At 43.7% G+C, this 18,811-nt stretch overlaps 1 protein-coding gene and 1 pseudogene across 1 annotated transcript; both read right to left on the reverse strand.

Moving 5' to 3' along the window:
- Positions 1-18,811, reverse strand: part of LOC130862743 (non-receptor tyrosine-protein kinase TNK1-like) — a 255,660-nt pseudogene that overhangs the window by 135,302 nt on the left and 101,547 nt on the right.
- LOC130862744 (serine/threonine-protein kinase SBK1-like) lies at positions 8,015-9,253 on the reverse strand. Its single transcript, XM_057752539.1, has one exon. The coding sequence runs from the start codon at positions 9,251-9,253 to the stop codon at positions 8,015-8,017; it is 1,239 nt and encodes a 412-aa protein (XP_057608522.1).

The following is an 18,811-nucleotide window of genomic DNA, read 5'->3' on the forward strand; positions in this document are numbered from 1 at the left end:
AACAATTAATTTTACGAATTTCTTGTTTTGTACACTTGTCAGAATTCTGGGAGGATGATGTGCTCAGAAAGGCACAAAATACACAATACCCACTCTCCAAAGCCTGACTTTTCTTGTATCTTTCATTTGGCTATTCTTTCATAATTACCCAGTAAACATTACAATAATAATGATACACTTAACTTTGATATAATTTAAAACTTTTCACTAAAGCTCATCAAAAGACATATAAAGGAAAGACACAGTATAGATGAAAAATATCTGCAATCTCCATCTCTGCAGACGGTACATCCAAATAACCAAACAACTTTGTCAACTCCCCTTGTTCACTTTCTGCCCTTTTGTTTTTTCTCCCTTTATCTTACATGTGTCCCACTACACTTTTCCACTTCCTCAAAAATCTTTTCTTTCTGTTCCTGTAGTCCTCTTTCTTGTTTGATGACCTATACCAACACCCATACACATGTATACACCTGCAAAACATTAAAAGCTAGAACTCACATATGAGGGCAAAAATGAAATATTTATTTTTCTAAGTCTCAGTTATCTTGCTTAATATAATAATTTCTATATTCATCCATTTATACAAATTTTAAAATTTTGTTTTTCTTTGTAGTTGAATGAAATTTTATAAGATATATGTATTACATTTTCCTTATTCATTATCTGTTGCTGGATACTTAGACTGATTCCATTTTGACCCTATTTCCACCCTATTATAAATATGAATGTACAAGTATCATGGTGGTAGGATTCAAGTCCTTTGAGTATATGCTTGAAATTCTAGCGATAGTAATAAGACAACATAAGGGGATTAAAGGGATTCAAATTGGAAAGGAAGAAGTTAAACTTTCATTATTTGCAGACAATATGATAGTGTACATATGTGACCCCAAAAACTCCGCCAAAGAACTCCTACAGCTGATAAACACCTTTAGTAGCGTGGCAGGATACAAGATCAACTCCAAAAAATCAGTTGCCCTCCTATACACAAAGGATAAGGAAGCAGAGAGGGAAATCAGAGAAGCATCACCCTTCACGATAGCCACAAATAGCATAAAATATCTTGGGGTAACTCTAACCAAGGAAGTGAAGGATCTATTTGACAAGAACTTTAAGTCTTTGAAGAAAGAAATTGAGGAGGATACCAGAAAATGGGAGGATCTCCCTTGCTCTTGGATTGGGAGGATCAACATAGTAAAAATCGCAGTTCTACCAAGGGCAATTTATAGATTCAATGCAATCCCCATTAAAATCCCATCAAAATTCTTCACAGATCTTGAGAGGACATTAATCAACTTTATATGGAAAAACAAAAAACCCAGGATACACAAAACAATCTTATACAATAAAGGAGCTTCAGGAGGCATTACCATCCCTGACTTCAAACTCTATTACAGAGCTTCAGTATTGATAACAGCTTGGTATTGGCATAAAAACATAGAAGTCGATCAATGGAACCGAGTAGAAGACACTGATATTAACCCACAAACATATGAACACCTGATTTTTGATAAAGGAGCTAAAAGTATTCAATGGAAAGAAGAGAACATCTTCAACAAATGGTGCTGGCAGAACTGACTGTCAACCTGTAGAAGAATGAAAACAGATCCATATCTATCACCATGCACAAAACTCAAGTCCAAATGGATTAAAGACCTCAATATTAGTCTGAACACACTGAACCTGATAGAAGAAAAAGTGGGAAGTACTCTACAACATATGGGTACAGGAGATCACTTCCTACGTAGATCCCCAGCAGCACAGACATTAAGGACAACATTGAATAAGTGAGACCTCCTGAAACTGAGAAGCTTCTGTAAAGCAAGGGACACTGTCACTAAGACAAAAAGGCAACCCACCGACTGGGAGAAGATCTTCACCAACTCTGCAACAAACAAAGTTCTGATCTTCCAAATATATAAAGAACTCAAGAGACTAGACTTTAAAATGCTAATTAACCCAATTAAAAATGGGGCACTGAACTGAACAGAGAATTCTCAACAGAAGAAATTCAAATGGCCAAAAGACACTTAAGGTCATGCTCAACCTCCTTAGCAATAAGGGAATTTCAAATTAAAACAAATTTGAGATACCATCTTACACCTATCAGAATGGCTAAAATCTAAAACACCAATGATAGCGTTTGCTGGAGAGGTTGTGGAGTAAGGAGCACACTCATCCATTTCTTGTGGGAATGCAAACTTGTGCAACCACTTTGGAAATCAGTGTGGCGATTTCTAAGGAAATTTGGGATCAACCTACCCAAAGATCCAGTAATACCACTCTTGGGAATATACCCAAGAGATACCCTATTATATGACAAAAGTATTTTTTCAACTATGTTCATAGCAGCATTGTTTGTAATAGCCAGAACCTGGAAACAACCTAGATGCCCTTCAGTGGAGGAATGGATGAAGAAAGTGTGGAATATATACATATTAGAGTACTACTCAGCGGTAAAAAACAATGACTTCTCGAATTTTGCATGCAAAAAGATGGAAATAGAAAACACTATCCTGAGTGAGGTAATCCAGACCCAAAAAGAAGAACATGGGATGTACTCACTCATAATTGGTTTCTAGCCATAAATAAAGGACATTGAGCATATAATTTGTGATCCTAGAGAAGCTAAATAAGAAAGTGAATCCAAAGAAAATCGTATAGTCATCCGCCTGTATAGAGGAATTAAACAAGATTGCTGGGCAAAAACTGGGAACTTGAGGGTGAGGTGGCATGGGGCTAAGGGGAAATTGGGTAGAAACGTGAGAAGGGGAGGATGGGAGTAGCTTGGGGGATTGGGATGGTTGGAATATAGGAAGGGTGGGTACAGGAACAGCGAAGTATATATTCTAACTAAGGGAGCCATCTTAGGATTGGCAAGAGACTTGACTCTAGAGGGGCTCGCAGGTGTCCAGGGAGATGTCCCCAGCTGGTACCTTGGGTAACTGAGGAGAGGGAACCTGAAATGACCCTATCCTATACTGATGAATATCTTGCATATCACCTTAGAACCTTCATCTGGCGATAGATCGAGATAGAGACAGAGACTCAATTTGGAGCAATGGTCTGCGCTCTTAAGGTCCAAATGAGGAGCAGAAGGAGGGAGAACATGAGCACGGAAGTCGGGACCACGAGGGGTCACCCACCCACTGTGACAGTGGAACTGATCTATTGGGAGCCCACCAAGGCCAGCTAGACTGGCACTGAATAAGCATGGGTTTAAACTGGACTCTGTGAACATGGCAGACAATGAAGGCTGATGAGAAGCCAAGGACAATGGCACTAGGTTTTGATCCGAATACATGAACTGGCTTTGTGGGAGCTTAGCCTGCTTGGAAGGTCACCTTCCTGGACCTAGATAGAAGTGGGAGGACCTTGGTCTTCCTACAGGGCAGGGAATTTGGACTGCTCTTCAGTATCGAGAGGGAGGGGGAATGGAGTGGGAGGAGGAGAAGGGGAGTGGGGGAAGGAGGCAATATGTGCGAGAAGGGGGAGGGAAATGGGAAATGGGGAGCAGAATTTGACCTTGTATTACTACATGCTTGGGTATCTCAAAGTGGTCCACTTGGTAAGCAGCATGTACTTGTGTGTAACTAGGGTAACTTTACACACATATTTGTATTCCATATGTTTGTTGGCATTTGAGACACTGTCTCAGATATGCCGATTATGAGAAATTGTTTTCAGCATGTAGAAAATGAAACTCTGCTCTTGAACTTCTACCATACACAAACTGCACCAAATGTGTCATGGATGTCAAAATGAGACGTAATTCCCTAAAAATGCCAAAGAATACAGTAGAGAAAATCTTCCAAGTTTTAAGCATAGGAAAGGGTTTTCTGAGTAGGACTCTTGTCTATTCAGCAAATGAGACAAAAACAATCAACAAATAGGATCATATGAAATTAAAACTTTTTATTTTGGCATAATAAAATATCATTTAAATGGGGATTACACAATATGAGAAAATCACTGGTGCAATGGTGACTTGAGAGTTATTGTGTACTTAACTTTCTGCTGATCTGGTGAGGCCTGCACTCTAGGTAGGAATTAGTACCTGGCACTGTGTCCATGGTCAAAAGAGCATGGCTGGATGAGGCATAGAGTCCTTTAAGATGACGTTAATGTTGTTACTTTGTGTGACAAGAGTAACTGCTTCGTAAATATTTCTGATTCTATGGATAGACGTCTTCAGCTGTCAGGCTTGGTCAGAGGCTCTTATTTATGGAGTGCATAGCAGAAAATGCACAACCTCATAATTTCAAAATGTTGAAATGTCCATGAATGTTCATTCTTAATTGGGACCTGTAGACCAACCATTCCCCTAGACAGGGGAAACGTCATGGAAATGGGTCCTGCATGTCCTGCCTGAGAGTGAGGAGGACTGCTGTGACATGCTGTCTTAAGGCATGACCCAGCCACTGCTCACTCACATGAGCTGTAATCACCTGCAGCTTCAGGTGACCATGTTCAGAACTGACCGTTAACCTATCTGTCCTGAACCGGACAGCTGGAGGAGACAGCCTGCTGGTGGAAGAAAAAGCCTCTTAAGCTTTTGTCTTAGTACAGAAAATAAAAAGGAAACTTGAAGACAGCCATTTGTTTTACTTATCAGTTCCCCCTTTCTTTATCTGACATCCAGGGAAGACTGTGTAATTCCTATTTCCTCAAATTAATGAGTTTATTGAGATTAATACAGGAGTATAGGTACGGGATTACTTACAGGAATATGAATAACAAATGTGTGGTATCACAAAGGCTCCCATTAGAATGGGGGACTCAGGAAAACTAGAACCATGAACATGTCTGCATGACTTGTTTGCAACTGACTGAGACGGAGGTTCTCATTTCTTCAGTTCTAACTTAAAACCTATGTAAGCTTGGGAGCAGAAGGGCCTTATTATTCTTTTAAGTTCCAGCTTTCCCAGCCATAATTTAAATGCTGAGTCTTATGAACGTCCTAACTCTTTCCTTAGAACTTTCTGAGACTTAAGGAAATACTTCCACCCAGGGAAGAGCACACCTGTTGTAATCCCATATCAAATAATGAGTCCAGAAAGCTTACATTTAGGACTGTAAAACTACATGTATACATGTATATGCACGTAACAACAATGAAGGAAAAGAGAGGCCATACATGAGAAACAGCAAGGGAGAGTGTAGGGAGGTTTTGCAAAGATTAAAGAGAAGAGGAAATAATGTAATTATAATCTCAAAAATAACAGAAAATATTTATGTCAAAAAGGAAGTTTTTACATAATATTTCATCCTTTCCTTAAAATATTAGTTGGTTCCACAAGATCACAGTCTACCATGGAGCTCTGCAAAGGCACTAAAGCTGCACACCAGTGCTGAAGTTCCTGGTGAAGCAAACTTTATTGTTCACCTCCTCTGTAAGCACAGCTCCAGCATGGTGAGTGACTCGGCCATAAAGCACTGCTTCTCTCGTACATAGTTTTTTCAGCAAAACCTATCATTCACCATCTCCAGTCTGTGATATTTGTGAGAGCTGTGTTTGTGATAACCAAACATCCTAGTGCTTCCTTTGAGCCAGTCCCTCAGAAACGATTTCATGAATATTTCATTAGATTATGTATCCTTTTTGTCATGAAGGTTTTTTTTTTATCTTTCTAAATTTTTATTTTATAGCAATTGTCATAGTTAGAGATGTAAATAACACATTTAAAAACCTCCCCAGGGCCAAAGGATGCCAGAGTATTTACAAAGACATGGGGTAGGGGAGGCAAGACAGGAGCGTGAGGCTCAAGGGCTTGGGTTCAACCCAGGCCCTGCCCCAGACTTGGACAGATGCCAACCACCAGCACTGTGTTGTGGGCTCAGGGAGCATCACACAGCCTGGGGCCCTCTAGTCACAGGATCTGGTGGGAGACCTCTAGCTAACTGAAGGCCCCACTTCCTATCCAGGAAGCTCCCCTACAGCCCACAAGCCAGTTCAAGGGGCCCCTGGGAAGCACCAAAGGACAGGGGCAGTGTGAGGGACACACAGGCTGGGACAGGTGTCAATGGATGATCTGGCCTGCCCTGGGGTGAGACAGAGACACACACATACGTGTGCATACATGAACAAACGATACCTTCACAGAAAAACTGCAAAGGGGGAGGTTTCTCCTGTGGCTTTTGTCTTCTAAGTCTCCATGTCTACGATGTTATTTTTTTGCTATTATTATTATTATTTTGTTTCTTCAACAGTGACAAACTGAGGTAAACATCTGTAACCAACACCTTTCCTAAGGGGCAAAGGGTCCCAACCCAACAGACAGAGACAGTACCAGTGGTGGCAGCAAGAGCGGAGCCTGACCCAGCCTGAGTCCGGTTCAGGGTCAGGCTGGTTGCTGCCTCTGAAGGATAGGGCTGGGCTACATACCTAATGTCTCTTCTGAGGACTACCAGATACTACAAGGGAGAGGCCTCCCACACAGGATCTCAACAGAGAGAGGGTGCACATGGGACGCGGGATGTCTACTGTGGAATCTCGCTTCCTTGTTATTGCAGATCAGGGTGGAGAGGCCTAAGGCAAGAGGAGAAGTAGCGGCTGGGAAGGAGGGCCTGGTGGCCCCAAGTGGGCCAGGGCAGTGATGGGGGCCTTCTGAGATTCGGCTCTCGGCAGGAGGAGGGGTTTGCTACTTACCTGGCATGTGGGTCCTGTGTCCACTAGGGAAGTGGTGGCACCCCAGGAAAGAGGGACCAGGCCCTGGAGCAACCACAGTTTGTAAACTGGACTCAGGCAGGGCAGGGAGACCTATAGCCCTTTGTGGTGGGAGCAAGGGGTTATGTAGAGAGGTGGGGGCTCCAGGCTGAGGGGTGGTTGGTGCCCCTTGCAGCTAGCCAGCCAGCCCCACTATGGAACCTCTTAGAATGACCCAGAACTTTTGGAGGGACCCTAAGAGAGGCAACCCAGGCTGGCCAGTTGGGTGGTGCCAGGCGGAAGGCACAGCCTCCCTGTGCTGAGGTTATTACAGGGGTTCCTTAAGCCTCCACATTGAGTAGGAGTCCCAAAGGAGAGCAGGGGCAAGGTGAAATCCTGTTTTGCTGCCGAAGAACCTGAGCCAACAGCAGGTGTCTCCTGGGATTCCCTGAAGAGTGTGGTAAAACACAGGCCTGGCTCTTGGCAGCTGCCTGGTGAGGTGTCCGGACCCTCAAAGTCACCAGACACACATCACACTCACTCTGACTTCAACGACTTCCTGTCCCATCCACGGATGCGCTCCTCCCCTGCAAGGGTACTGCCCTAGAACCGTGAGGCTCACACACGTGATTGACAAACCCCAGGAATAACTAGCGCAACTGTTTCCCTGCTTGCTGAGTGCCCAGGGAAGGAGCAGCTGGGCTGTGAATGCACCCCCTTACCCTAGAGACACAGGAGTGCCAAGCCTCCCATTCTCCTGCCATCTGTTCCCCTATACCCTCAGGAGGGGTACCTACTGGAACTCTGTTCCCAATGGCCTCGTGGCTGTGGTAATGGCTCTCCCTTCTGGGATCTAAGTACCCATCAGCAGGAAGAGGTGAGGGGGCATCTCTAATATTCCGGGTCTGTTCCTGCACACAACTTTTGCTACCTTTAGGGGGCTTGGCCTCTCCCTCTGACCTCCTGGGCACCACTGTTGTCAACCCAGTGCCTGTTCCCAGCCAGTTTCTAAGGGTCTCGTGCTCATCTCTGCCCAACACCAAAGGCCCCTTTCTGGGCCCAGGTTTGGATAGAAGATTGTAGGGTGATCTGCCAAGGGGTGTGAAGCGCCAGAAGTGTCCAGGTTCCAGAGCTCAGTCTGGCCCACAAGCTCCCAGCCTTTGTCAGGGGCCTCGGCTCCTCTGGGCTGAGGCTGGCCACACACATGGTCATCCGCTAACTATGTCACCAGCCCACCACCGACCCGGGTGTCTGGGCCTCTTATTCTACACTACTCCCTCCCACCGCGCTGTGGCTGCTCCCTGTCCCCAGTATGGGTTGGAGCATACGCGGCTTCCCCGCAGCAACTGCGCTGCTCCTAGCAGCTCAGACGCAGATTTCGATGGCCGTGGCCAGCACCACCTGCCCTTTGCTCTTGTCTGCACGGCCATCGGTCCTGCCCGAGGGAGCGGAAGGAGCCAGACCAGCCTCAGGCACGGGCACGGGCACCGGAACGGGCACCACGCTGGGCGGCGAGGACTGTGAACTGCTGCCACTCTCGGTGAGCACGGTGCGCTTGAGCAGTGCAGGAGCCTCGAGGCGCAGGGGCCCGGGCAGGCGGTCCCCAGGAGGTTTGCGTGCACGGTGGGAAGGCCACCGCCGAAGCTCAGATGTGAGCTCGTGTTTGAGGAAGCGGAAGACCTCCTTGGCCGGCCGGCGACGCTCGGGCTCCAGAGCCAGCAGCCGCTGGAACATGCGCAGTGCAGGCTCGGTGAAGAGGCGCCACTGCGAAGGCAGCCCCGGCAGGCGGCCCCGCTGCCAGCGCACGAACTCCTCGAAGAAGGCATCGGCGCCCGACGCAGCCTCCCACGGGAAGTTGCCGGTGAGCACACAGAAGATAAGCACTCCGAACGCCCACACATCCACGCCTGTGTCCACCGCGAAGCCATCGGCACGGCCCGCCTGGCACACCTCGGGCGCTGTGTAGGGTATAGTGCCGCTCCCACGCTTCACACGGCAGCCCACGCGCCGCGTCATGCCGAAGTCCGCCAGCTTCACACGGCGGCACTCATGGTCACACAGCAGCACGTTCTCGGGTTTGATGTCGCGGTGCACTAGCTGTCTGCTGTGCATGAAGTCCAGCGCCAGCCCCAGCTGCTGCACACAGCGCTTCACCGTGTCCTCGGGGAGGCCCACCTGGGGAGGGATGATGTCAAACAGGTCTCCAGCAGGCGCGCACTCCTGGGCAAAGACATAGCATTCCTCAGTCTCGAAGACCACGTCGAAGACCTTGATGATGAAGGGGCTGGATGACAGGCTGTTGGTGATGCTCACTTCACGCAGGAAATTCTTCAGCTTTGTCTTGCTCTTATTCACAAATTTCAGCGCCATTTTGGTGCCTGTGCCCTTGTAAGCCACCAGGTCAACCTTCCCGTAGGTCCCTTTACACAGCTCCCGGACAAGCTTGTAGTGCTTGGTAAGGTCGCTGGCAGTCAGTGTGCGCAGTGTCAGTGCTTGCATGTCTTCTGTGAGGAGGGGCACACCTGCACCTGGTACAGGGGCGGCCCCCGACCCGCAGCAAGGCAGGGAGTGGAGCGGTTCAGGCTCTGGGCAGCCCATGCTCATCTTCTCCCTGGGCTGGGGCCGCGGGGACGCCGCGGCAGGGGGTCTGGGCGCCCTGTCGGTCTTCGTCAGCCTGGCCCGAGAGGGGCTCAGGGCACCACCACCACCATAAGCCGGGACGCGGAGGGCGTCGCTAGGGGCTCGGTTGCCCAGGTCCCGGGGCTTTGGGGTGCCCGCGGCTTCTCGTTAGCAAGAGGGTTTGCTCTCGCTGTCCTAGGTTTGGGGGATCCTGTGTACCGGAGCAGCAGGGAGGGCTACCGCCCCGAAGCTGGGTCGCTCTGTGTCTTCAGGTGTGCGGTTGCAGCAAGCAGATCTTAGGGGGCCCGGGTTGGAGCGGTCGTCGCGCGCTGGGTCCCGGTAACCGCGTGCGGGGCTGGAGGTGACGGCTCAGCCGCTGGGGGGCTCGGGCGCCGCCGCTGCAAGCAGCCCGGCCCTGCGGGCCCCTGCCCCGGCCTGGCGCGGGCTGAGGCTGTGGCTCCTGCTTCGGCTCCCGCTCCACCCGGTGTTCGGGCTCCAGCGCCGGCGCCCGCCCGGGCTGCGCTCCATCGCGGCCTCCTGTCATGAAGGTTTAAGTAAGTATATGACCTTCCTTCCAACTTTTATAGAAGTTAGATTGATCCCACATGTTCTCATAGCCTACAATGTCATGTGTCAAGCTTTGACAGGATGTTTCATTGATATTTTGAAAGTCTTTTGTACTTCAAGCAGTTGAGAGACAGATTACTCCCTGACCAAGACAGTCTCTTTGCAGGCCATGCTAAGGTTCAAAAGCAAGTTCTAGCATGTGTTTTCCCTTTCTCTGTATAAAAAGTTGAACCTAAGTGGCATCTTCTATCACCTGCTTTCCAAACAGAGAGTTACATAAGTGGCATATTCTATCACCTTTATTCTAAAGAGAGAATTGCATTCTAATTATATACAAGTGTAGTGAATTTTGTCCTATGGAATTTTAATGGATACTGCAGTTTCACATATGATCTTGATTCTTCCATAAACCTTCTGATTTATGATAAGTCTATTTTCTGGCTTTGTTCACATCTTTCCATTTCCATTTAGAAAACTCTACAGATTTTATCTCTTTACAAAATGTATTTAGTCAGAAAAAGTTTTTTGAACTTCGTGTCAGAGAAGCAATAAAAACTGAATATATCAACTCTTTGAATTCATTATTTCTATATTACATTTGTCATATAAAGAAACAAGCTAAGATAATGTGTTTGTAAAGTTGTTTGATGTTGGTATTTTGTTTTCAGTACAACTTACATTTTTTTTATCCAAGACCCTTTCCACAATATTTCTAGTGTCACAGAGTCAGAGACTTAAGGAATGCTAAATTTAAGCAAGTGATGGAGAAGATATGAATTACCAATCTTTTGGGTGGGAAAATATGGAGAATAAAACCCGGATGGATGGATGGATGGATGGATGGATGGATGGATGGATGGAGATAGACAATATGTGAGGAAAGCCTCTATTTGTTAATGCTTTAATGATTGTCATTCCATGTCATCATGGAAGTATAGGAAGTAGTACAATGGGTATCCTTCTTTGAGAAATCAAACCCACACTGTATATGATATTTTTAAAGGGTGGTAATGTTTATTTTATCACAATTTCAGAGGTTATAATTCATAGTCATGCAGGAGAAGAGATGGGTAGGATATGGTTAATGACAACATATATCCATTCAAGTATGTTCCCTACGATGTTTCCTCCAACTAGATACATCACCTACTTTCTTTTTTATTCTTTATTAAATTTATTTTTAGAACCATCTTTTCTTATTTTACAATAATATCCCAGTTCCCACTCCCTCACCTCTTCCTGCTCTCCCCACCTTCCTTTCACCCCAGCCTCCATAAACTCCTCAGAAAGTGTAAGGCTTCCCAAGTGGAGACAAAAAGTCTGACACATCAGTTTGAGGCAGGACTGAGGCCCATTCCACTATATCTAGGCTGAGCAAGGTATCCCACCAAAATGAATTGTCTCCAAAATGCCAATTCAAGTACTAGGAATAATCACAATAATAATGTAAATCTCTCTGATAATCTGTAAGAGAGGAACTGGGGAAAACCTCAAAAACATGTCCCAGATATCAGGCTGATCAGCTTTCAAACAACAAATGAAATCATGGTTATCTGGAATATCAAGATGGAGATGTAGGCTCAGTTCAGTTTCCAGTGGTCTTTTGTTACATTCAGTTTCTGGTTGTGTGTTTTAGAAATTATCATATAAGAAATTATCTCAAACCTTTTCAAGTATACAAAGCAACAGTCAGATTATGATATAGTGCTGCCTTGATTATTTTAATTATAGCTCATAAATGTGGGAATATAATCAGTCAAATTAAGAACATTAATAGTTTCTTCAGATTTCTTGTCAACACTTATTTGTATTTTAATGTCAAATTTGATTATCTCTGAAATGCTGGTATTAGAAAGCTTGAAATAAAACAGTAAAGGACTACTATACTCATGAACTCCAAAATCAAGGCAGTCAACAATAAGGCACGGAAGAGAAAGGCACTCACAGGCCCCCACACATTACTGAGAAACTGGTGACAGTTGATGGTTTTTTGGGGAGGAAATGTCAGTTTAATTTAGGGTGTGAATACCAGGTGGTTTGAGCAAACTTAGTAATGGCTCTTACACATGAGCATATGGGCAGGCAGTGTCACCCTAGGTAGGTTATTTAAAACAAAAACAGGCATGGGGTTAGGAATGATGGAATTAAGAGAGTGCATCAGGAACCATTGAAAAGGAATAAAGGCAAATATGAACAAAGTCACTGTATACATGTATTAAATTCTCAAAGAATTTCAAAACTGTCTATGTAAAAGGTCACAGCTCAATAACATTAAAATCTGATGTAAAGTTTTATCTTTTGGAAGAAAAGTATGAGAAAGTCACTGTCAGTGCAACTTAGATTTTTTGATAATGGACTAGAAGCATTTTTTTTTCTGCAGACCCAGATAAGGGGTCTGGCCTAGTTGATTCACTTGTGCTTTGAATTGTCTTCTTTTTTCCTTTTTTAGGATGAATTACATAATGCCTGTGATTCTTTTTTAGCATTTCCACAAATGTTTTCATTATCTTCAGGGAAAGGTCATCTTAAGTGGCATTTAATTTTCTATCATCCAGTGAATAAATATTTGACTGTGAAAGTAGCCTAGAACCCGACTGAAACACAAACAATTGGGAACCCATGTGATTCAGTTACTTAATTTTATTTTGATTTTTCGGGACAAGTTTTCTTTGTGTAGTTTTGGAGCCTATCCTGGAACTCACTCTGTAGAACAGGCTGGCTTGAAATCGGTTACTTAATTTTAAAACTGATTATTGTTTTTTTATTCCCTGTGGACTCTGTAATTATTTTTGGATATTTCCTGTCTTAGAGTTTTAAAGTTTTTATTTCTGTGAAGAGACACCATAACCACAGCAACTCTAATGAAGGAAAACATTTAATAGGGCGTGACTCACAGGTTCAGAGGTTTATAGTCTATTATCATCACTGCAGGACAATGAGGCATACAGGTAGATACGGTACTTTAGAAGGATCTGAAAGTGGAGAAGGAGGTACATCTTGATCCCACAGGGAAGCAAACGTGCTCTGAAACACTAGGCATGGCTTGAGTATATAACACCACCAAGTTCTCCCACACACATCCCCCAACAAGGACACACTTACTCCAACAAGGGCACACCCTTAATAATATAAGATCCATATGAGCTTATAGGGTCAAAAGCATCCAATTAACAAACCTCCAAGATACCCTTAGAAGAGAGAATAAGCAGCTTTATGGTGTCTCTAATAGGAGAGGTTTGTGAAGATGAGAGCACTTTTTTTTTTTTTACAGAAAAGCATTATCATTTGGCTGACAAATAGAAGTTTTAGAAGAAACACAGTGAATGCAGAGGAAAAACTACTTTCTCATTTCATCCATCTTAGGTTCCTGTTGGGGACTCCACAACATAACAGAACTTAAGAAGAGAAAAGCACGAAGACTTACCTAGCACAATCTTTCACAACTCCAGAGCCTTCCTGAGGAAGGGAATCCTTCAACAGTGCTTAGACCTGAGATTTTTTACCAAGTTGATGAAAAGTGGAACATTATAGAGCATGGGAAAAATTAAAATCAGCATGAATAGCCAGTAGATTTACAACAGAAAAAGACACGGGGAACACCAGACAGATTATCAGCATGAGTCAAGCAGGGGAATACAAATAGAGCTTTTGCTCATGTCCTCCGTGTGTGCCTTCATCAGTCTTCAGATATGAAGCTGCTCTTTCCTCTATGGAGGGATATGTGGTGCTTCTGACATGTTTCAGGAAATTGTCATAAAGTCCTTTCTAGGTTGTATGAGCATCAGAGGAAGACCAGAGGCCGTCTTCATATTCATTCTTGTGCTCAAAATGTTGTCTGATCACCATGTTTTCAGGTAGCATATTCTGAAATCCTCCAAATATGAAATGAAGACAAAAGTCTGGGTATAATTTCTGAGTTACATTCGTGTGTGATCCTGAAATGCAGCATTTAGAGCAATTATGAATTTAAACATTAACCTCAGTATATTCTGTTCTGTGTACATCATTTTGAATCTCTTTTTTCAGTTATCCTTGTTTAAAGAATATCTGGAGACTTAAATATATAAGTACATTCAAATAACTGGAATAGTTTAGACAAAGTCTTTGAGACTTTGCTATTAATAAGGTTAACTTCTGAAGTACCTTGGAAATTTTATTTTGGCACTTGTAATAGCATTATATTTAGATGTGTCTGAAGACTACTATAAGTGGTTAAATGCTAAAACCTGGACTGTCTACAGGAACATGCACAGCATGAATAGCCAGTAGATTTACAACAGAAAAAGACACGGGGAACACCAGACAGATTATCAGAGACACAAAGCCAAGAAGGAGCATGCCATTTCCTTAACTCACCCTGCAATCTTCCTTGGAGTTTTTCCATATTCAGTGGTGGTGTCCATTCTGAACTCACTTATCGACATAGCAGTGTGGCTTCACTTTGCCTTTACCCATATATTACTTTGTTCAAGAAGTTTCTTCAAGCTAGAAAGACAACAGCTCTTCAATCAAGAATTCTTACACGTAGGGTGAGCTTTAATTAAGAACACTAGTCATTTGAAGCAAATGTCTGAATAATCATTCACTTCCTAAGTGCTTGAGGCTCTGCCATTTTAGTATTAGAGGAACTTCAGGTCCCCAGCAGCACCGTGATCAAAGAGTCCATGCAGAAGAGTCTCTGTGAGGAACAGAACATCCTCCTGGCCATAACTACTTCCTGAATGTACTGAACAGACTGCCTAATAGTCCTTAACACAACCAAACAGAAGAATATAAAATATATTTCTCTTCTGCCTAGTAGGATAGAAAACCTTATCCAAACTTAGGTTAATCTACAGGAATCCCTGGGATATTTATGGAAACGAAGGATTACTTCCCTGTAACTCTGAATTGGGAAATGGAATCCAGATCATAGCACATATGAAAATAAAAGGATTAGCTAGGTTAAGTTCATAGTACCGAAATTCTTTCCTATGAATATAGCTTCTCCTGGTGTGAGAAGTCCTTCTCTCTGTGTGTTGCTTTTATTGGTTAATGAATAAAGAAGCCGTTTTGGCCTGTGATAAGACAGAATAAAGCTAGGCAGGCAGAACTAAACTGAATGCTGGTGGAAAGAAGGCTGAGACAGGAAGAAACCATGCGGTCCAACTGGAGACAGACACCAGACATGTCCATACTCGTAAGCCACCGTCACGTGGCCATATACAAATGAATAGAGATGGGTTAATTTAAGATATAAGAATAAGCCAGAAATACACTTAAGCTATTGGCCAAACAGTATTACAAATAATATAGTTTCTGAGTGATTATTTTGTGGTCTGGGCAGCCAGGACTGAACAAGCAGCCTCCAACAACATCCTCCATCTATTAAAAACACATCAAAAACCATGTCATGCATAATGATTCATGCCTTAAATTCCAGAACTCAGTAGGTATAGACATGTAGATCTGAGAATTCAAAGTCAACCTAGTCAACATAGTGAAATTTAGGATAGTTTGGCTATCGAGTGAGATTCTGTCTCATTGACAAAACAAAAACAATAAAAATGAAGTTACCCCAAAAGGTGGAGCAGGGATGGTGATTCACACTTATAACCCAACATGAAGGATGCAGCAGCATTTGGATATTTTTAAGCCAGCACAGTCTACATGATGAGTTCCAGGAGAGCCAGGAATACATATGGAGAACCTGTCTTAAACATCATCAAGAACAAGAATGTTAGCAGAAAATGCATAACACATGAACCAACACATTAGAATAGTACATGAGTGTGTCAGGAAGAATATAATACCCAGGACATTTAAAAACTCTCTTCACTTTCATTTTACATGTGTGGGTGATTTGCCTGAATGTTTGTCTCTGCAGTACCTGTTTGCACTGCCCAAAGAGGTCACAAGAGGGCATAATATCTTCTGCAACTGGAGTCACAGAGGGCTGGGAGCCACCTTTTGGCTGAGTGGACTGCAACCTGGGTGCTCTCCAAGAGCAATCATACAGTGAAAATTTTACTAAAATATCTGAGTAATGTGTTCCAGTGATGCATCATTTGTACTCTGAATTATGCCTTGCAGAAAATTCCATGGTCAGTAGTTGCTCTGTACTGTCAGCAAAGGTTATCATTTCTAATGGGAGCATCATTCATTAACCACCTGATAAATGAACATTTATACTTTTGCATAAGCACTCCAAGTATTTCTGGTTCCTAACTATGTGGAAAGATGCTCAAGTATATGTAACATCATTTATACAAGGCTGACATTTTTATTTGAAATATTGTGGTAATTTAGCTTTATATGCATATTTTTATTTTAAATTCTTCTCTGAGATAATTCTATTTCTGGAAGTATGTCTTAAGTTCAGCCCAAGTTAAGGGCTGCAAGCATCAAGCATGAAGCATTTGCAGACTTAATGGTAAATATGCACAGAACCCTTACGGACCCTGTTTTACTGGTAGGATGTCTGTATGTGAGATCTCTGAAAGCTTTTTAGAAAATAGAGGTGCAGGTAACATAAAGACCTGTTGTTTTTAGGGCATATCACTCAAAAATTTTAAAATAAAGTGAATGAATGATGAATGATGTAATAGCCAATTCTTCATGATTTAGCCAAACTCTCACTGGTGTGGACTATGGAAAAAAGGAAACTTTAAGCAATAGAAAACACAAGTTGCATTTACTAAGGAATGCAGAATTAGAACAAGACTCTGTTGGAGCCAGAGATAGCAGAAGTTATTATGTTTTGGGTACATGAGTTTTCTTTGGTAGGCAAAGGTCTTAGCAAAGATAATACGTGTACTTACCTCACAATATTAAGGGCTTTATGAGGCCATGGAACAGATCCTGGTTCCTTCCAGCCTGATTTGGGTGTCCTGAGATGATATCAGAGATGATGACATGCTTAGTCTGGGGAACACGTTCTGGCCCGGCAAGGTGCTAGAGTGAACCATTGATAACCTTGGCATCTCCAAGCATGGGAGTGTTTGTGAACTCCGTCAATTTTCTTTTGGCTTCTTGAGGTGAGACTTGAGGGTTATGAAGCCAAGCTGTATCCTGTGCAGCTGTGAATAGGCTTAAGGAAGCTGTCCCCTAGATTTCTGAAGAATGGAAAGGGAAGAAGAAAAACTAGCTGACAGCAAGACTCCCTTTCCTCTAGGGATGGTTTAGGGTTGTCATCCAGAGATTGAGAATCTCAAGGCTGCATTTTGAGAATCAGGTAGGTAAAGTCTTATCTCTCTGTTCATTTCATGAGCACCTTCCAGATTCCATGGGTGGGTCGAGAGAAAGTATTGTGGGTCATAGGTGCAGTCACCTGTCAACTGACTCTCAGGTCATTTGCAAGAGAGTGGAGCCTCTTTGTGTGGGAGACTGGGTGAGATTAGAAGCAGGCACATGCAGAATGGTTGTGTGCATATTTGGCTGGGGTGGATAAGTATATCTCCTGAGTTGGAGAAGTGTGATATCTCACAATTAATTATTGAAAGGCCAAGCTGTCTGAAGTACCAAGGGTGCCACTGGGTCCAGGCCTCTTTCTTAGTTTCTGGAATTTGCTGGTGATCCTTTATACCTTGTTTTCTAGATCTTGTCGCATCTCAGATTAATTTGCAAATCATATTCCCTCTGTATGTCACTTCTCACTTTTGCCTCTTTACCATAGCAACACTCTGTATGTTCATAAAACATTTTCAATCCAGTATTGCCAAATGTTTGGTTCTCCACTTGTTGGGCTCTACAAGACCCTATTTAGAAAAAAATATGCTAATCACATTTACCTGCTTAGGGCTTCAGTATCTGAAATGGCACAGATCACCTGACAGATCTCATCAGCCCCAGGTTCTAAGGAACATGCTTCTGTTGAGAAAGTCCAGAGATCTGGAGAAAATGCATTCCAGCCTAACGATGGGCTGGATCCTCTTTACAAGAACTGTCAGAAATAGAAAATTGAGGTTAGGCTATAACAAAACTCTTTGATTCAATAACCCCAAGCCTCTCCAAATGCCTGTCCTTCTCATGATCTCCTAATGGGTGTTGCACCCAAAGCCATTAACAAGCACATATACCATAACAGCTGGCTCTAGGCCAAGGAATTTGCCTTTTGTTTGCTGATAGAAGCACCATAGCAGTGATCGACATCATGTTCTATCCCATGATTGTGTGCCTCTTCTATCTGTATGCGTGTGCATGTGCATGAGTGTTTCCAACTTAGGGTGCCTCTACACAGCCCCGACAGACCTCTGACTTGTCACTGCTCTTGCCTCAGTGTATTGATTCAAGGTTTGGACCATCATATTCTTTCTAGGACTGTTTTTTCTAAATATCTCAGGGATCATCTGGCCTCATGTTACTCCAGCCAGACATATCAAGAGTGAATCACATCTTCACTCACAAACTTATAGCCTGAGTGAGCTCTGCTGATTCTCCAGGGGAAATTTTTTATTACTACCTGTATAAGAGCTTCCTTTTTGACCCCAGAGAGGCTCCTGATATGGCACCTTGGTTTCAGGTCATTTTGGAGTAAGGAAATGAGCCAGAGGTAATGGCTGTACCATGGACAGCAGCAGACCCCTCCCTGCACATTCTATTGTATCCTGGAGAACCCTGGTATTCTCTGTGATGTCATCAGTGTTGTGGCAACACCAACTGCCTGTGGGGCATCTGTTCACTGCCTACAGGTTTTGGACGTAGCCATGTTGGCAAGACTGAGCAGGCTCCTTGGGAGACAGAAGGGAGAGCAAAACGAGACTAGAGGGAGTCAGAAGGAAGCTGGCCTTCAACCTCAGTGTCGCACATCAAGACATAAATGGTTCTGGGGAAAATGCAGTGAGTCCTGGGGAGGGAGTAGGGAGTTTCTTGATGGTGGAAGGCTTAAGCTTGGTTTTCATAGTGAGTCACAGGATCTTAGAGCTTCGTGGAGGTAATGAATCTATCCTTCTCTCTGTTACTAAAGAGTAGATCTGGAGTTTAGGGTTTCTGATGGTT

The sequence above is a fragment of the Chionomys nivalis genome, chromosome 20, assembly GCF_950005125.1.
Source record: "Chionomys nivalis chromosome 20, mChiNiv1.1, whole genome shotgun sequence".
In the NCBI taxonomy this organism is placed as follows: domain Eukaryota; kingdom Metazoa; phylum Chordata; class Mammalia; order Rodentia; family Cricetidae; genus Chionomys; species Chionomys nivalis.